The sequence below is a fragment of the Cloeon dipterum genome, chromosome 1, assembly GCF_949628265.1.
Source record: "Cloeon dipterum chromosome 1, ieCloDipt1.1, whole genome shotgun sequence".
NCBI lineage: Eukaryota > Metazoa > Arthropoda > Insecta > Ephemeroptera > Baetidae > Cloeon > Cloeon dipterum.
The window spans coordinates 16,804,866-16,824,331 of NC_088786.1; the positions used below are offsets into that span (position 1 = coordinate 16,804,866).

General features: G+C 44.4%; 1 protein-coding gene across 2 annotated transcripts in view; it reads left to right on the forward strand.

Moving 5' to 3' along the window:
* Positions 1 to 19,466, forward strand: part of stan (Protocadherin-like wing polarity protein stan) — a 45,510-nt gene that overhangs the window by 21,719 nt on the left and 4,325 nt on the right. For both annotated transcript variants that reach the window (XM_065476632.1, XM_065476633.1), the window contains exons 2-8: positions 4,906 to 4,973; positions 10,767 to 11,037; positions 11,420 to 11,685; positions 11,740 to 11,853; positions 11,905 to 12,075; positions 12,134 to 12,352; positions 12,680 to 19,257. In XM_065476632.1, the coding sequence (XP_065332704.1) occupies positions 10,788 to 11,037; positions 11,420 to 11,685; positions 11,740 to 11,853; positions 11,905 to 12,075; positions 12,134 to 12,352; positions 12,680 to 19,257 (7,598 nt within the window). In that variant the 5' untranslated portion in view covers positions 4,906 to 4,973; positions 10,767 to 10,787. The remainder of the gene's footprint in view (positions 1 to 4,905; positions 4,974 to 10,766; positions 11,038 to 11,419; positions 11,686 to 11,739; positions 11,854 to 11,904; positions 12,076 to 12,133; positions 12,353 to 12,679; positions 19,258 to 19,466) is intronic.

The following is a 19,466-nucleotide window of genomic DNA, read 5'->3' on the forward strand; positions in this document are numbered from 1 at the left end:
TGAAAACACGCCGAGGCGAGAGAGAGGGCGGCTTGATTTACGATACGGGGCTGAAACAACCCTCCTTGATCGCTTGCAGCCAGGTAAGAACAGCACTTTCTTTCTTTCCCTCCGGCGAGCTGGGGAGCAAAATTCCAGAGGGCAAAGTACACACACAATGCACGCGTTTGGGGAAGGAAGCGGTGAGCGGTTTGCTCGCACAGACACCTTTTGTGGAATTTTTTATCCGTGGTCAGAGGGGTCGCGGAAAATGCGCGAGGGCGAGACGTAAAGGTCAGTGTTTGTTTGTGGTTGGCTGACCATGCCTGCATACCATCGCGATTCGCGATTCTAACAGAAAATATTGAAGGTGGAAAACTGGTTTAAAAATCAATATCAATATTGAAACAAAACTCAACTAAATCACTCTCTGCAACTAACAATTATTATTGATTCTCTTTGACAGTTGTTGAGAGCTATAATATGGTATCGGTTGCCCATTGTGTGCATTCAAAACTGAATTTTCGCACCGCCTGCGTTGACGTTGAAACAATGGATCCATCAAAGCGACGCAAATCGTCATCGGATTCACAATATTTGCACGCCATCCGCAGATGGGCAAGCCTGGCGAAATGGAAGTACCATTATGCTGCTCACTCCGTAATTTGGATTCCATCTCGGCGCGTTGTTATTTGCTCAAAATCCTTTCTCTGCGCAAATGGAATGTTTTGTTAAACGAACAGCGAGGGTTGCATGTACGGCAAATTGACAAACATACAGTGCATGTGTGTAATAATTCAGCCAAACGGGGGAGTGACTCACTCCTCACTCGCACTCTCTCGCTGCCTGAATAATTCATCATTTCGATTCGCCGCCGGCCCAGTGTTCGTAATAATGCTGTGCTGCAGTCCCAGGCCGTTAATTTCGCACATCGATTCGCGGGTCCCTCTCTGGCTTGCACTTACTCCGCCAAAAGTTGCGACGGCTTAATTATTTCGCTGCGAGTCGAAATTGGCGCCTGAGGGGCGCTGCAAAACGCCGAGTTAATAATTTACCTGGCTGCTCGCCGAGATAAGAGAGCAGAAAGCTGAGCTTTAATTGAATATTCCAGAACAGAGTGTGAGTGAGAGCAACGAATTTTCCCCGCGCAAATTGTGCGATACGAACGAATTTTCCGCTGCAAAGATTGTTTGTGGTCCCAAGCGGGACCCTAACCGCATTTTGCAAAGTTGTGTTTATCAGTTTTCACGAACAAACAACACAAATAACGACCGCTATCCTGAATTAGGGATCAGGCTAGAGTTATTTATGCTTATGTGAAGTGATGTTCTATACATATTTAAAAAGATAAATAGAAAAATTTTCAGAGGCATGGGACCATGGGATTTGGATATTTGACTGTCATCAACATGAATTTCAACACAGCATGAAACTAAGTAACCAAATTTGGAGCGCCCGCTAGCACCCCATTTGCATACAAAATATTTACATTTTGCAAAATAAAGGAAGAGGAGGACGGCAAAGGCATATATAGAGCTCCAACACGAAAACATAATATATGTCTGTGCTAGGTCTCTGACACATTGACCTAAATGTGGCTCTAAGATAAATTCGTTTGCCAAACCTAATTCAACCCTCAGGACTCTAAAACTGTCAAATATGAAATTACACATGTATTACTCCTAGCTATCTCACTGGCCATAAAGGCATGGTCCTTGTCTAACCCCTAAAAACTTCATATTTGCTCTAAAATCTGTTCAAAACGTTTTAACAATAACAATAATGTAGCATAGGTCCCTAGCTTTTAATTAACTCGCCACAGTTCCAGCTGAGTGACTCGTCGAAGACAGCAATAAAACACGTGTTTTTCTGCTCAAGAACGACTGCTTTTTGTGTGTAGGTTGGTGATAAAAATCTCGAGACATTCTAATTCAATTTCACGCGTTGAACGAAAATGTGAGCTTGTCCGAGAATAAGGCGGCGAGATCACGAAATAATTAGGAAGCAGCGGCGAATTAAAAGCGGTTAGACACTCAAGGGTTGCTGCGCTGCGTGTTTATTTCTTTCTTCCTTTCTTAATACCTGCGCGCGTCGGCCTCTAGAGGGAAGAGGCGACGGGGGAGGAAAGAGAGGAAAGAAAAGACGGCGCGGCGCAGGTAGTTTTTTGCTTTACAGCCACACTCAAGCCCGGCTGGCAAGGTGTTTTGCCTTTGTTATGCATGACTGCCACAATTTCCTCCGCTTTTTACGAGGCTGAGGTGCGCAAGAGGCGGCCGAATTTCCCAGGCAAATAGGAGAGGAAGAGGCCTCCAGGCTGGCTGCATGCGTGCTGCGTGCCTTTTCGCTATTATTAGGGAATTCGAGAAAAAACATGGAACTCCATTTAGGCAAACAGGGACTCTCGTTTTGTGCTTGAAACAAATTGCCTGAAAATAACCTTCTATTCTTGTCTACATACTTTCAACTTTTTCGTTACTTTAGACTATTGAATCCAAAAAGTGTAAGTTGTTTATGGTTTAATTTAACTTACAAGGTTGACATTGAATCGGTCCTTTCTTTAGAAAAACTGTCTAACAATTTTGATTGAGGTCTTTTGAACCCAGGCTAAGAAGATCGTTTCTTCAGACGCCTCACTTTGATTTGTTTTGCGACTCAGGCGACTCAAAAGTCGTGCATGTTTATTTTTCGTATCTTTTTGTGCCAGAGCCCTCGGTGAATAATTGGGTTGGTTAAGAAAATGCGAGTCCGCTCTCAGGTCAAAAGGCCTTTATACATACCATCATTATTCCGTCGAAGAAATTTATCGCCGCAAATGAAAATTTGCTTTTGAATGCGGTGAAACAATAAAAGCAAACGCGGGCGATCGCGTTTTATGGGCCCACGCCGACCCCCGTTGTGGACGATAAAATGATTTCCACAATGGATAATGCAGCCGAAATCGGGTGATTCGCATTCTGCTCACTTTCATTTCATGCAGAAGAGGTCGTTTTTCGAGCAACTTTTAAATTCGGTGCACTTTTTCCACCTGGCTGAGCGGAAAATATGTCTGCACGGCTGTGCTTACCAAATAATCTTGCAGCAGATAGCATCGCGGCGGAATAATAATTGTGTTATTGCCGAAACGTATGTTCCCTCGCCGGCCTCGCATATTTTTTTCTCACAATCAAGGGAAACTTAAGAGCAATAAAATGAGATTTTCAGCATTGAAGCTAACTAATTGCAGGTTTTTTAATCGCACAAAGTTCACAACAGGTTAACAAGCCAAAGTTTATTTTATTATTTATCTTCAAAAATGGCTTTAGAGCTTTTTAGATGAAATTAAACACACTCACTTTTTTTGCTCTTTTTATCCCTGTCCGAGGATCGGAGGACCGGGAAGGGCGCGCACTGCACTAGCACGAATGCTGAAACCCGGGTCCCAATAACACCGCGAACGGATAACATGGGCGCACCAGGCCGCACAGGGACCCAGCCCACTCAAGGGCCACTTGCCTCCGCACCGAGGGACACTTTTGGTGTTTAATTAATTAAAATCTGAATCAGGCTCTTTCTAAAGACTTTGGTGAAAAAGTGTGTCTATTAATTAACTTGTGCATCAATTTTTCAATTATACGTCGTCAATTTGCGGCTTAATTATACATCAGCAGTGGTCAGCCAGCTAGAAGTCGTAAAGTAATCGAAGAGCGAGAACCGTTTTTCTTCTGTAGTTGTGCAGCGAAAATTACGCCCAATTTGAATGAGTTTGCGTGCCGTTTCATATTATTCTTGCTCGTCGATTTTTTCGTCTCACACGCAACCAAATCGCCGCTCGTCGGAGCAAAGAAACTATAGCAGATTTGCTCAAGGTGCTGCTCATAGGCGTATGGAAATGAAATAAAAAAAGGGTAGTACGACCCGAGGCGCTCTGGCCATCGGGAATAACACTTCCTTCGAAATACTGCTTTTATTGCACTTGGCACACGAAGAATCGAGACAGTTGCATTTGAAACAGTTGAATTTCATTTTAATTAAAGTGGTTTGTGATTTATTTATAATAATAGTTTCCCAGATACTGCAAGCAATTAAATCTTTAGCAGTTAAAGTGGGATAAAGTCGGACCAAGTCAATTTAGTCCGTCTGCGAGGATGAGAGAGATAATATTCCTGTGCCGCCGCTTCATAAATACGAGCAATAGGCGGTTGGATTGGAGTTTGCTGCGCCTTCTGCTGGCAGAAAGGTGCTGCCGACCTACCTGTCAGCTTCTTCGTACCCTGGCCGCTTGGCGTGAGAAGAGCACCGAAGGAATCCCGCGACCTTCGTAATAAAATCATCTCTCTCCCGTAAAGTAAAACTTGGTTCGAAAGAGTAGACCAATTTTCGTTGGCGGGCCAAGCTAAGAAGCGCAGAAGCCGTTTTCTTGGCACGCGGGAATTAATATATTGTGAAATTGGCTTCAGCTGCCCAAAAAGGGATAACCTGTTTCGTGGCTAAATATTGAAATATTTTGCTATAAATTGGTCGACAGCTTTCTCGTGAATTGAAAAAGCGTGAAAAATCGGAAATATAAATCACTGAACTTGATAAACTACTTCTGTATTCGCAATAATTTGATTATAACTCTTGAAAATTTACGTTGACGGGATGCCCTCCCAGTAAAAAATTTGATGTACCATTCGGAGAGGAATTGCAAACTTAAACAAAGTCCATTGATCGAATTAACTAATCCTTTCTATCACAATTTTCGAACCAACTAAAATCTCTGTATTTAAGCCGTGGGACATAAATCGTCGACATTCTTCCATGGGACGCAAATTTTCTCAATCATGCTTTTTAAGTAGTGCAGTTATCCGGAGCAAAAAGTGCATTTTGTTCCGCACGAGGTGCGCTTTGCTTCTCTCCAACAAGAGCCGTCCTCTAAAACGTCATTTCTTTCTCTTTTCGTTGCAGATCGTGATTGCCGAGTCAACTATAGTTCGCCCGAATGATGCGGCTGCATCGACGAAATTGGCGACCAGGTTGGTATTTTAATCCTCTTAGCCTGCTACTACTCACCCCCTGATTAATTGCTCGCGCGCACGGGAAATTGAATACATTCAGATCGGATTGTGATCGCCGTTCGTTTTTAATTTTCTGCCCCAACGAGCTCTAATTTTCGTCCACGCACCGCTGGTGACGAAAATAAAGGGAAATAATGTCGACGGAGAGGCAAAAAATGCGTTTGGATCACGTGCGAGCAGATGGTTTTCTTGCGGGAAAAAATATTTGATCGTCAAGCTCGAGAAGACTGTCAAAATCTCGGAAGTTTTTAAAGACACTGATTTTGTGTGGTGTGGATAAAATGCTTTGACATGAAATTGCTGGAAAATCCAATTATATCCCTGCACACAGAGAAATCCACACTATTCAAACTTCAATTTGCTCATGCTAAATGGTATGTGAGTAAAATTTACCTTCCGCTGCAGGTTTTCCTTTTCATGATAAGTACATTTCTTTTCTTTGCTACTCGTCGGTTTTATGGCCGGCACTGGGGTCGTAAAAAAGATCATCAGAGTCGCAAAGGTAGCGAAAGAAATAAAGCGAAATTACGACGAGCCGCGTCACCAACGACACCCATGCACATAAGAAGGCCATTTTCGGCGAGAGTCCTCGTTAAAAGTACTCGCTGCACACCCGCTGGCATCTTAAATCAGAAAATTTCAAACGTTGAATCAAGAAAAATGTAATTAAAATTCATATCAACTCTAGCTAGAAAAAATAATGTTTAAATAAAACGAAAATTAAGGGGTTTTATGAAAAGATACTAGATGTGAAACTTTTTAAGATTATTTAAGAATTAAAAATCTCTAAATGGAATAAGCAGGAACGAGATTTTTTCAAAAACGCTCAAGACAATATTAAGAACATATAGAGAATTGAAAATTATACTTGGTGGGTCAACTTGGACTTATATAGCCTTATGTTCACAAAAGAAAAAGAAAACATAATATTTTCAGGGCGGGGCACTTTTTTAATTTTGTCGTTCATATCCAATATTGGTCTTTTTGTCCGATTTAGTGGTCAGCAAATTGGCCGCAACAGCCGCTCGTCGGAAGAAATTTCCTGCTCATTTCTCTCTCTTGCACTTGGTCTTTCCTCTATCTAGTGGCGGCTAAGATTTTTCTCCACGCCGCGCACCATCGGACGTCGTCGTTTTGAGTTCATTGCGCTCGCCGCCTTGCCCGCGCGCAGGCAAATAAAATGAATGCCGCTGCTGCTCCCCACCTTGGCCGCCGCGAAAAACGACTTTGTTGTTGATTTCATCCCGGCGTCCTCCGCGGCAGACAAATGAGCAGCAGAAAATCTCACTGACACGACTCTTGCTCGCCGCACGGCTATATAAATAATTTCCGAACGAGCAAAAACGCCTCAACTCTCAGCGTGTCGCACGCGCAGACTGCTGCCTGATTTCGAAACAAATTTCTAAGAAATGTCAATTTATTTTTTTCTCTGTGCAGAGGAATTTTAAAAAAATGTTTGGATTATTCCGTGACTATTACTTATTGTGTTAGTAAATATTTAAATTCCTTTCAGTCAATATATTCAATAGTAAAATTTTCATTGATATTCAATGCAGCGGCAATCTCTGAATTGCTAAGATTCCTATGAATAAGAATTTTTATTATCCCATTAAATGATTTTCCCCGCAGAGTTTTTAATTAAACTTGGCTATCTTTATTGGATAATATTTCATTTCGGCTCTCTCTCCAATTTCTGTAAAAATCACCTTTTCGGCTTTCGTGCCACCGCATTAAACCAAATTATCTCTCCTCTCGCGGGATTGAGAGGAACGTAAAAAATATATACTCCTCAAAAAGCAGTAGTTGATGATCGTCTACGCGGGAATCAAATTTCCTGTGCTTGTCTGGGAAGCGAAAAATAAAGCGAGGAAAAACGTGCGTTGCGTGCGACTGGAGAGGAAGAAATATTTATTACCCGTTCGCCGTCCACGCCGACTCTCCGGGCGGCGGCGATAAAAAGTAAAACTGGCAGCCACTGCTGTTGTTATTTTAATTTTTGCCAATGAATAGAATGAAAGTCTTTTGCACACCCGAACATCTTCCAGGGTTTGAAAAAAGGGCGGATAGTTGACTAAAAGTCCACAGTTTTTTGTTGTTCTGAGAAATAGAAAAAATATTGTTGAAACATTTTTTCACCTCTGATCTTTGGACCTGCACTTTTTCAGTAATTTTCATCACGGATATTAACGTAAAATATGAATAAAATATCCATTAAGTTGAAAAAAAATATATTTTTATTCAGAAAACATTGGCTTTGGAAACCCCAGACTGACAATTGTGCGAACCCTGCTCTCCGAACGGTGGCAAAAAAAGAAAAACTGGCTGCCGCGGCTGCTGTTGTTTTAATTCTCGCGAAAGAAAAGCTATAGGCCGAATAATCTGAAAGTTGTTTGCACGCCCGCACACTCGACTCGCTGCAGCCCCTTTTCGGAAATTCAAAACGGCACGCGCGCACATGCACAAACATAATCCCGCTCTCGCTGCTGCTGCTGGGATTAATTATTAATAATGGTGCGAAAAGGCCGCTTTCTTGCGTCTCTCGCATCATGTGTGCGGTATGCGCCTTTAATGGAGCCCCCCGGATCATAATCCAAAAGTGCAGCTGGGGGTGCGAGCGAGGAAAAGGGGGCGCTGAAGGGTTGAAAAAGCAGGCCGCTTGTTTACGCTCACACGACGCGTGTAGCACCGTGTGTGCTTTTTGCAGCGACGGAGCGCACGCGAATAAATTCCAATTTGCAGCCGGCGAAATTTATCTCTCTCGATACACGCCTCAGCTGCTGATCTCGAGCCTGCGTTGCGGAAATTTCACTGCTCGGTCTCTCAAGAGCACTTTACGTTTTACAGGAAAGTGTGTATCAATCCAGCGAAATATTTATGTGAAGCAATGAAAATCTTCAAATTTATGAGTTTTGGCTTGATTTTATTTAAAACTTTCGAATCTATTAATTAACAAAAAAGCAATGAGCACCAAAAAATTAATGCATTTAGCTGATTCTAGCTAGTTCAGAAAATTTAGGCTCTTTGACAATTTCCAGAGCATATTTCAGGTAAATAGAGCAATAATTTTTCATTACATAATTAGAAAAAACTTTCTTCGATTTTAAATAGAAAATATTCTTAAATTTGCACGTGCTGTTTTGCCACCAACGCGAGCCTGCAATTTCATTTCCAACCTCGGAATGAGAGCCTAGATACTATCGAGACGTGCGTATTTCGAGACTGGAGCTAGAGGTCGCATTACACGTCGCTTATTCGCAGTAATACACAGTGTTAGGTGTCGTTGCACGGGTTTTCGCTGCCATCAAACCCTTAACTGCGGTCAGAATACCGATTCAGCAGAGCTGGACCCACATTCCGGCCTCACTTCGCACACCGACGAGTTTTCCGCGACCGGCCAGAGATCGAGTGAGACACATTTTATCATCCCGGTCCATAACGCCGGCGCTGCATTATTCATCGGTTCCCGCTTTCTTTTCCGCCAGAGATGCAAACGATAGGACCAAGGAAACAAACTTTGCTGCTGCCAGTAAAAGTAAATGGCGTCCGAGATGAAAAAATGCTGCTGGCCGCCGCGATTGCGATCAAAAAGTTTTGTCAACGCTTTTGTAAAGCAAATTTAGAGCAGAAGCGCGCAGCCAGCCGGCAGAAATTAATAAGGGCGCCTTTTGCTCTCGGAAAAGCAGTAGCTTTTATACGCTCACGAGGTGCAAAAGTAATAAAAGTGCTTAAAATTTATTCAGACGCACACACCCGCTCGCCCGCCCGCGCGCGGTTAACGACGCAATTTCGCCGGCGAAAGCAGCCAGCCGCCCGGCGTCGCAGTTTTATTACAGTGTGTGCATGTAACGCGGCGCAGAAACTGGTGAATTTGCCCAATTACACGCCGCTTTATGCCTTAATTGAGCAGATGAAAATGTGCGCCTGAGCGCGAAATTTCTGATGACGACGAAAACAACCGCAAACGCTGTCACAAAGTTATTCCATTTAACTCTCGCGTGTTTAGATTGAAATACTCGATTAGATGCAAATAGCCTACGTGCGATATGTACATTTTAAAAAATTGTGTGTTCTAGAACTAAATTTTACCATGATTAGTGATTAGTCAAGGCTGGACAGGGAAAGCGACAAATTAATTTCAACCTGCTTGAAATGCAAACACCAGACGAAATTCAAACAATGAAGGAAAATTGGGAGTGGAAAATTCATAACTTGGGCTTGACAAATTTTGTTTGAAGACCAACCTGAATTTTTTATCAATGGAAACCACGTGGAGCTTGACTAATAAAAATAAGAAACAAAAGATACGAGTTGTTCAAACGTTAAAAAAAGTTAAATATATTATGCAATCTGCTTTAGAACTTCCTATGCTCTCCTCTCACAAAAACAGTTTTCTTTCTTATAATAAATAAAAAATGCTGATGGCTGTTTTTTTTCAAATTATTAGTTTCCTCAGAATTTAATTATCTATGTTTTATTTTTAAAGCCAGCAAAATTATCTTCTGAATTGGCTGGAATTTTAACGTTCTAATAAAAACAAATTAATATGCATTGGCAGCAACCAGAAATAGCTGGCTCGGCCAACAACACAATACACCTCCACATATTCTACGGTAAAATTTTGATTCTTTGACTAAAAAAACCATCAATTGAGTTACAGAATGTTACAATGAGAAGAAAACGCGCGGTCATTTCACAACAAAGGTAGAGGAAAATTGGTGAAAAGCGGCACAATTGAATGTAAATATTTTCTCGCCTCGACGTGCACACTCATTGTCGATGAGAGAAACTTAAATTCCGCGAGCGCGACATCATGGATCGAGCAAGAGCGAGACGAGCTCATAAGCGCACCGTGCGAGCTGAAAAACTCGTTTTCGCCCCTCCTCACGCGCCACACTCGCGTTTGAAGCCGAGTAAATCGAGAGGCCCTGAAATAATTCTAATGACACACAAACAACCGGCAAGAGGTAATGAGAGGAGGAATTTTGATTTCACCGATCTGCACGAAATAGTTTCCCAGACGCACCGCAATTAATTCAGCTTCTATGGGAAAATGCCAGGGCGAACACAAAGAATGAAAATCACGAGGCGTGCAGCTGTAGCAGCAACGTACATAATTGAAAAAGGGTCGAAATGGAAATTTTATGCCCTTGTGTTTGTTGGTAAGCAAACAATCGGGCGTTTGGCTCTCGGCCAACGCGAAAAAAATCGCTGCCGCCCCGACGAGATGACAATCTCTTATTCGCTGGCTGGCTGGCTCGTCGTCGCGCATCAAAGTGTCGTTCTGAATAAATTTCATCGCGGTGTGTTTTGCAACCAGATAGATAACCGAAACCGAACCCACGCAAAAGATGCTTTTCCGCGCACACAGCTTGTTGACACTCTCTTTTGGATGAGTGCTCAGCACGCTGGAAAATACGATCATCGAATCATACGTCCAGGCGGGCATGAATCGTGAGCAAATCGGTTCCGAATATCACGTGCTTCGTAGTTATTAATTTAAACCCTTAAGTATAGCTTGAATTGACCCTAAATCTGCCAGTTTGAAGTGTCCAAATAGGAAGCAGATAGCAGATTTAATAATATATTGTGGAGCAAAAATTCCAATAAATTTAAAATCCCTCTAAAACTAAAGCAAAATACGAAAATGGAAATAAAGAAATTAAAATAATATATGTGATATTTGCTCTCTCGCTTTTAACAGTTTTCCCAACAGTAATAAGTCTCTTTATCTGATTAATTTTGTATCCACAGATGTTGAGCTGATGTGAGGCGATGCGGCCGTCATGGCTAGTGCTGGTGGCCGCGGGGGTGCTTTTGGCCGCCGGGAGCAACGCTTTCCTACTGCTGGTGCCCCCCGACCTGCCCCCCGGCACTCAGATCGTTGATTCGGCCCTTCCCAACGTTGGTCCGCGACGGCTGTACCTGCTGGCCGCTGAAAGGAATGCTCCTTTCCTGCCGCAGCTCTTCAGGGTGGATACCCTCACTGGGAGGGTCTACTTAAAACAATCTTTAGAATGCGCAGGTATTTTCTCTTTTCTTTTTTTAACTATAACCAAAAACATTGAGCGACACAACAATTAAAACTGATAAAAAAGGCGGTAAAAGGTTAAAAATTGAACACAATAAGTCAATACAACTTCAATTTAGTTTTTATAACTTAGACGGTTGGTAGATAGAAAAAGCAAAGAAATGTTTTTATAATTATTGGAATTCATTATTTTCTTAGTATACTAAATGAAGTGTTTATTTCATTGACATAATTAGAAACAAAAAACCACTCATCACAGCAGCCTTTCTCATTATTTAAATGCCACTGTTCAATTACCGTGGAGCAATGGAGTATTTTAATTAATAGGATTCAACCTTCAATCAGAAAATTAATTGTTAGTTATTTTCCTCCTCAGGCACTCGCTATCCGCACCTGTTCTCTCTGCACATCGAATGTGTAACGCTGGGTCACCTGGGCTTCGTTCCCAAGGACTACCATTCGCTGGCGTTCCGCGTGCTGATCGCATGTCCCTCCGTCCTAGAGCAAGGGAAATTGGGCGGCGTGGTGTCGCAGGCTAGGCGCTGGGTCTCGGAGACTTTTGCTTCTTACTCGGTGCCCGCGTGGAGCGACGAGGAACTTGAGAGGGAGGCTTCTGTCCAGCTCAATTACCAACAGGAATTTGTGAGTGTTGACCAGAATTTGTAATTTATAGTTAACCAATTGATTCATTTACAGCAAGTGGAAATTCTAGCTACGGGCCGACGTGGTGGGCCTTTTTGCTTAGCAAAGAGTGACCCGATAGCTTCCCTAACATCGCTTTTGCCATTTTCTGTTCAAGAACATTGCGAGGTATTGTGTTTCAATTTTCTTAAAACGAGGTTTCATCCCATTTTTCTTTAGATTCGCTATGTGGAAGTAAGCGATCCAAGGTTCACGGCTGAACCTCAGGGTGGTGACCTGGTGGTAACTTCTGATCTCTGCATCACGGAGTCCATGTGGGAAGTGAAGGTTCTCCTTGCCCTCAACTGTCTCTCCTCCAATACTTCCTCACTTAACAAAGGAGTTTTACAAGTATAACTACTAAAATAGTTAAAATTTAAATGAAAGTAACCACAAATACATTTTTCAGGACTGTGATCATAGACTGCGCATCGTTTTCCACAGAAGGGGCGCACTTATGTCCCTGCCTGCTTCCTCCACTCCTATCAGCTCTTCAGATACTTCTCTCACTGCAGCAGCGACCATGCTAGCCGGGAGAGTGAGAAGGGAGCTGGCCATCAAGGCGCCATCGTTCGAGCAGTCACTTTACCAGGCATCCGCCATAGAAGAAAAGCCGCCAGGACAACAGGTTTGAAAATATCTCTTTATTTTTTTCAAATTAAATATTAAGAAATGGGGTATCCCATTTTTTTCTCTTAAATTTGACTGCAGCCACTGCAGAAAAGAGTGCTTTTTCGAAAATAAAAAACGACAGTATTTTTAAGGGATTTTTATGACAACGTTGACTCAATATTTTGTTTTGCGCATTTCTGCTTGTCATTTTGCGTGTGTTCTTGCTGCTTTTAAAATATCAATTGTAATTTATCTTCTTTAATGTGATACATATTTAATCATGAACAATTTAAATAATATTCGTCTAACCCTGTAATAACCACGTTTAAATTAACTGTTTTAGGTTGCTCTGCTGACCGCCCACGACCCTAAAGGCACCGCAATCACCTATTCAATGGTGTCCATTTTAGACTCAAGATCGCAGGGCCTGTTCGGCATTGATGCGGCCAGTGGTGTGGTGACAACGAAAGCAAAACTGGACCGAGAAAGCGTCGACGTCCATTACTTCAGAGTCACTTGCATTGACGACTCTTTCCCTCGACTTACAGGCACCACCACTCTGAAGATCAACGTAATCGATGTCAACGACCACGCGCCGGCGTTCGAGTCTTCCCAATATGAGGCTACAGTGCGCGAGAGTGTTTCTGTTGGCTCGACTGTAATTACGCTGCGTGCCACAGACCAAGACAGTGGCAGAAATGCTGAGATCGAGTACAGTTTAAAAGCTAACTCGACTGAAGAAGACGACATGGCGTTCAAAATAGACCGTCGCTCTGGTGTCGTGTCCACAAGAACTGCTCTGGACAGGGAAACGATTGAGACTTACCAACTCTTGGTTGTGGCCACAGACACGGCCCCTGTTAATGAACGGAAATCCTCATCTGCCACTCTATTTGTCAAAGTGCTTGACGACAACGACAACTATCCGCAATTTACTGAGAAAACCTACTCTGTGTTGGTCCCCGAGAATATCAATTGGAGTCAGAATCCAGTTATCGGATCAGTCAAAGCAGAGGACGCGGACCAAGGAGCCAATGCTGTGCTAAGATACTCGATCATCGGTGGCAATACTCACGGCCAGTTTTCTATGGACAGCTTGACAGGAGAAGTCGCTTTGGTGAAACCTCTTGACTACGAATCGACCCGGCAGTACCGATTGGTGATCAGAGTGCAAGATGGTGGCCGCCCTTCGAAAACCAACACCACGCAGATGCTGGTCAACGTCCAGGATGTGAATGACAATGCTCCACGGTTTTACACTTCTCTCTTTCAAGAAACTGTGTTCGAGTCCATTGCTGTGGGTACCAGTGTTGTCAGGGTGCAGGCGTATGACGGTGACGAGGGCAACAACTCGGCTATCGTTTACACCCTTGGAGAGAGGGAGCAAGCTGGAGGACTGACCAAAGATATGCCGCTCTCAGTTCAGGCTGACACAGGCTGGGTGTTCACTACTAGGATTCTAGACAGAGAGGAGCAATCCCGGTACCAATTTCAAGTTATCGCCACTGACAACGGATGGCCGCAGAAGAGTGCAACTGCCAGTGTAATAATAAGCGTGCAGGACGTAAACGACAACGATCCTGTTTTCGATCCGCGCATTTATGAAATCTCCGTCGCCGAGGACGCTCCACCTGGAATGCCGGTTGCCACATTGACAGCGATGGACCGTGATGAAAACCCTCGACTGCACTATGCTATATCGGCTGGAAATGTCCGCGGCCGTTTCGGTATAACAGCGCAAAGTGGAAGAGGAATACTTACCGTGGCCCAGCCTCTCGACTTCAAGCTGGAAAAGAAATTCATCTTAACAGTCACTGCTTCTGACTCAGGCGGCCGGCATGATGAGGCCACTGTCTACATTAATGTCACTGATGCAAACAATTTTGCACCAGTTTTCGAAAATGCACCGTACTCGGCCAACGCGTTTGAAGATGCGCCGGTTGGAACAACCGTGCTAGTGGTCGCAGCGACAGACGGAGACGTAGGTCAAAACGCGCAGATAACGTACTCTTTGGGTGGAGCTCATGGATCAGAAATTCCCGCAGGGGAAATCGGCGGCCACGATGAGATGGCTTTTGCTATCAATCCTCAAACCGGTGCTATTACGACCACAAAATTACTTGATAGGGAAAAGACTGGCTCTTATTTGCTGACTGTGACTGCGAAGGATGGTGGAAACCCGTCACTTTTCGACATTACTGACGTGGAAATCGTTGTCCATGACGTCAACGACAACGCACCAGAATTCAGTCAACCTCTCTACAAGGGCTCAGTGCCAGAGGATGCATTGGTGGGGACGAGCGTAATTCAAATATTGGCAACAGACGCTGACCAAGGAATAAACGGCCGGATTTCCTACGCTTTTCAGCCTGGTGGCAACGGAGGTGGTTCCTTTAGTGTGGATTCTACGTCAGGAGTCATCAGGACGGCCGAAATGTTGGACAGAGAAAGCGTTGCTCATTACGACTTGGTAGCACTGGCAATCGACAAAGGCTCTCCACCAATGACAAGCACGGTGCAGGTCTCAGTCAAAGTTGAGGACGTCAATGATTCGCCACCTGTATTTGAATCTGACAGATTGGTTTTGCACATTGCTGAAAACTCTCCTGTTGGATCAACCGTTGGTGAAATCAGGGCCAAAGATGCAGATGAAGGCGCAAACGCAGATATTCACTACAACGTAGTTGGCGGAGACGATGCAGCAGCATTTACTTTGGTGACGAGGCCTGGCAGTGGGGTTGCTGAGTTGGTCACGTTGACTGAACTCGATTACGAATCTTCTCACAAACGATACGATCTTGTCATTAGAGCTTCATCTCCCCCACTAAGAAACGACGTGCATGTCGAGGTGCACGTCACTGACATCAATGACAATGCGCCGCAAATGAAAGACTTCCAGGTCATTTTCAACAATTATAAAAACTGTTTTCCGACTGGGCATTTTGGAAAAGTTCCAGCATTTGATGCTGACGTTACCGACAAACTTTCTTACCGCATTCTTAGCGGCAACAATGCAAATCTCGTGCAGCTGAACGAGTCCACTGGAGAATTGGCCTTGTCCCCACAGCTCAACACGAATGTCCCGAAAATTGCATCAATGGACATTTCCGTATCCGATGGTGTCAATGAAGTCAAAGCAAACATGCAACTAACAGTCAGACTTGTAACTGAGGAAATGCTTCTGAATTCTATCACTGTGCGACTGAGCAACATGACAGAGCAGACCTTCCTTTCACCGTTACTGAATTATTTTGTAGAAGGATTGGCGGCAATCATTCCTTGTCCTAAGGAAAACGTGTTCATCATCAGCATCCAAGACGATTCAGACGTGACCTCAAAAATTCTTAACGTCAGTTTCTCGGCTCGTCGACCAGATAGCAACTTTGAAGCGTACTACTCGCCGCAACATCTTCAAGAGCGAGTGTATCTGTACAGAGCTAATCTGGCACGGTTGGCCACTGTTCAGGTTTTACCCTTTGATGACAATCTTTGTGTGCGAGAGCCGTGCCTCAATTATGAACAATGTCTGACTGTCTTGAAGTTTGGGAACGCATCAGGTTTTCTCCACAGCAACACAGTGCTTTTTCGCCCTATATATCCCGTCACCACGTTTTCCTGCCAGTGTCCCGTGGGATTCACGGGCAGTCGCGAGCATTACTTGTGCGACACGGAAGTCAATCTCTGCTACTCAAACCCTTGCGTAAATGGTGGCACATGCATGCGAAAGGAAGGTGGCTACACTTGTGTCTGCAAATCAGGTTTCACAGGAAGGAACTGCGAAATTGACATGAATTTTGACACCTGCCAGATTGGAATTTGCCGCTCAGGCTCCACTTGCGCTCCCCTGATAAAGGGTGGTTTCCTTTGTGAGCACTGCACTCCTGGAATTGAGTTCAACCGTCTATGTGAGTTGAAAACGAGAAGCTTCAACAAAGAAAGCTATTTGACTTTCCCAGCCTTGCGACAAAGACATCGTTTAAATATGAAATTGAAATTTGCCACCTTGGGAGAAAATGGATTGCTCCTCTACAACGGAAGATACAACGAACAACATGATTTCATCGCATTGGAGCTAATCGACGGTGCACTTCATTTCTCATTCTCACTAGGTCTGAATGTGTCCACCGTCTCGACAAGAAAGTACGTTGCTGATGGCAATTGGCATACTGTGGAGGTTCGATATTTCAATAAAACAGCCCTTCTCAGCGTTGATGAGTGTGACACATCTCTTGCCCTGAAATATGGCTCGAAACTAGGAGAGCAGTGGGCTTGCGCAAACGTCACAAATCATGTGCTTGAATCAAAATGCTCCGTATTCACAGAACCCTGCCACCGCTTCCTCGACCTTACTGGTCCACTTCAGATCGGAGGCTTACCAACCCTTCCAACTCGTTTCAGAGTAAAAAACCGAGATTACATTGGTTGCATTTCTGATATCCAGATCGACCACAAGTTCATCGACATGAACAGTTACGTTGCTGACTACAACACCAAAGTCGGCTGCCCAGAGAAAAAATCATATTGCAACTCTAACCCGTGCAAAAATGGGGGCAAGTGCAAGGAGGGTTGGGGCTCATTTAACTGCGAGTGCCCTGAAAAGTGGAGTGGAAAGGACTGTAGCGAATCGATTAAACTTCCTTGGAGCTTTAAAGGCGATGGCTTGTTGTCTTTCAACCCTCTTCTGCGCCCGATTCAGTTGCCATGGGTCAACAGCTTGTCACTAAGAACACTTCAAGATGAAGCATCATTGTTGTCTATACAGGTGGGACAAAACAGCACGGCAATGATTTCCATAAGCAATGGCTTGGTGGAGTACAGCTACAACTCCGAGACTGTTGTCTTGACTGGCAAAGAAGTCAACGATGGTAAGTGGCATCACGTCGAGGCAAAGTGGATGATGGGTGAAATTTGGCTCAGCCTTGACTACGGCCAATACGAAGTGACTATGCCTGTCACGGCGAAAACCCAAGGCATGTACGTGGGGAAAATCGTGATCGGTGGCCCTGAAAGCCCGCTCGCCCTGCGACCGTCTTACGAGGGATGCATCCAAGACGTGCGCATCGGCACGGGAACCGCTGGTTTGGAACGACCAACGTCCATGGAGAATGTTGTTGAAGGTTGTGGTGGCAGCCACGACCCCTGCGAGCCGAACCAGTGTCCCATCAACAGCAAATGCGTCTCCAAATGGCATGAATACCACTGCGATTGCGACATTGGCTACGTTGGCTCTGCGTGTACTCCTGTGTGCGAAATCAACCCCTGCGACAACGGAGCCTTGTGCAGGGAGGACTTCATGGCGGATAAAGGCTACAGGTGTGACTGCAACTCGGAGGAGTTTTCCGGAGAATATTGCGAGGTCAAAATCGATCAGCCTTGCCCAGCTAGTTGGTGGGGATATCCTGTTTGCGGGCCCTGTCAGTGTAACACTGAAAAAGGCTACAATGCTGACTGTAACAAGACCACTGGACAATGCTATTGCAAAGAAAACCACTATCAGCCAAGTGGATCTGACGAGTGCTTCGACTGTGGCTGCTATGCAACTGGTTCGTTTGGACGCGAGTGTGACATGGAGACTGGTCAATGCAAGTGCCGCAACGGAGTCATCGGTCAGCGATGCGACTCTTGTCCAAATCCGTTCGCTGAAGTTACCTTACGTGGTTGCGAGGTAATTTACGACGGCTGTCCAAAAAGCTATGCATCGGGCATCTGGTGGGAAAGAACCTTATTTGGAAAAAGTGCTGTTGAACACTGCCCTCATGGGTCTCACGGTAAGGCCTCGAGGTCTTGTAGCGATGACGTCGGCTGGTCAGATCCCGACCTGTTCAACTGCACCTCCGAGGCATTTTTGCGCCTCCGTCAAGATCTCAATCAGCTAGAAATGGAAAATCTGCAAATCAACACTTATTTGGCTGTTAGATTAGCTTATGACCTGCACAAAGCAACAAACCAAACTCCGAGTCTTTATGGTGCTGACGTACTCATCGCTGCTCAGTTATTGCAACACCTTATAAAATATGAAACCACTGAGAGAGGCCTCAACTTGACGCACAGTCAAGACAAGGACTATATCAGAAATATTGTCGATACCACCAGCATTATTTTGAAGCCCAAATACGGCAACCATTGGCTGCGCATCGAGCAGCTCACCTCAGATACTGCTGCAGAACTGGCCGAGTCCTGGGACCATTACCTGAATACCTTGACATCGAATCAACAGGACACGTACACTAACCCATTCGAAATTGTCTCAGACAACCTCGTCATTGGGCTCGATGTGATCACGTCTGAATCAGTTTTCGGCTACGAGAGTCCAAATCACGATCTTCCCGACATTATCACTGCGTCGCCGTTGAGCAAAGAAAGGGTTCACTTGCCTGACACATCTCAGTTCTTGGCCCCACCTCTGGAAGACACGGCTGACCTGATTGAATTGGATGAGATGGTGTCTGACGAAGATGATGTCCCTGATGTACCCGAACCACCTCAAGAAATCGACACGCACACTAGCTCTGGCCCCATCGTTGTCTTTCCCAAATACAACAACTATCTGCAGAACAAAGACAAATTCGATCCGCATTCCAAAATCATGGTGCCATTAAAGCTTCTCGGCATTGAACCCCTCTCTGAAGGCGAACTCATATCGAAAGAATCTTCAACCAACCAGCGCGCGGTGCTTAGTTATGCTCAGTTCAAAAATGTTGGTGACCGGTTCCCGAATCGCTTTGATCCGTCAGTTTCACAGCGATGGGGTGTTGAGCTAAAGGTTGGGGCACCAGTTATCACTGTAGCTGCACTCGCTCCAGGTGGCAACAAGTTGAAAGGACACCTTAGCTCACCTGTGCGGTTTAGATTCTGGCTGCAGGCGAAACCTCTAACGCCTCGGCTCAACCCCCAATGTGTCAGTTGGCAGAAGCACAGCGGGTAAATATTACTACACTTACATTTGCTTACTTTTCTTACTCTTTCAAAAATTAAACTGAATACGACATATATGCGTTTTGGAGTATTTCTTGTAGATATTTTAAATACTAATATATAGCTAGTAAAAATTTGCATAAATATCCAGATCCTCGTTTTTTAAGTGATATTTTAATTGTACTAATTTTAATTTATAACGACTTGTTAGGGAG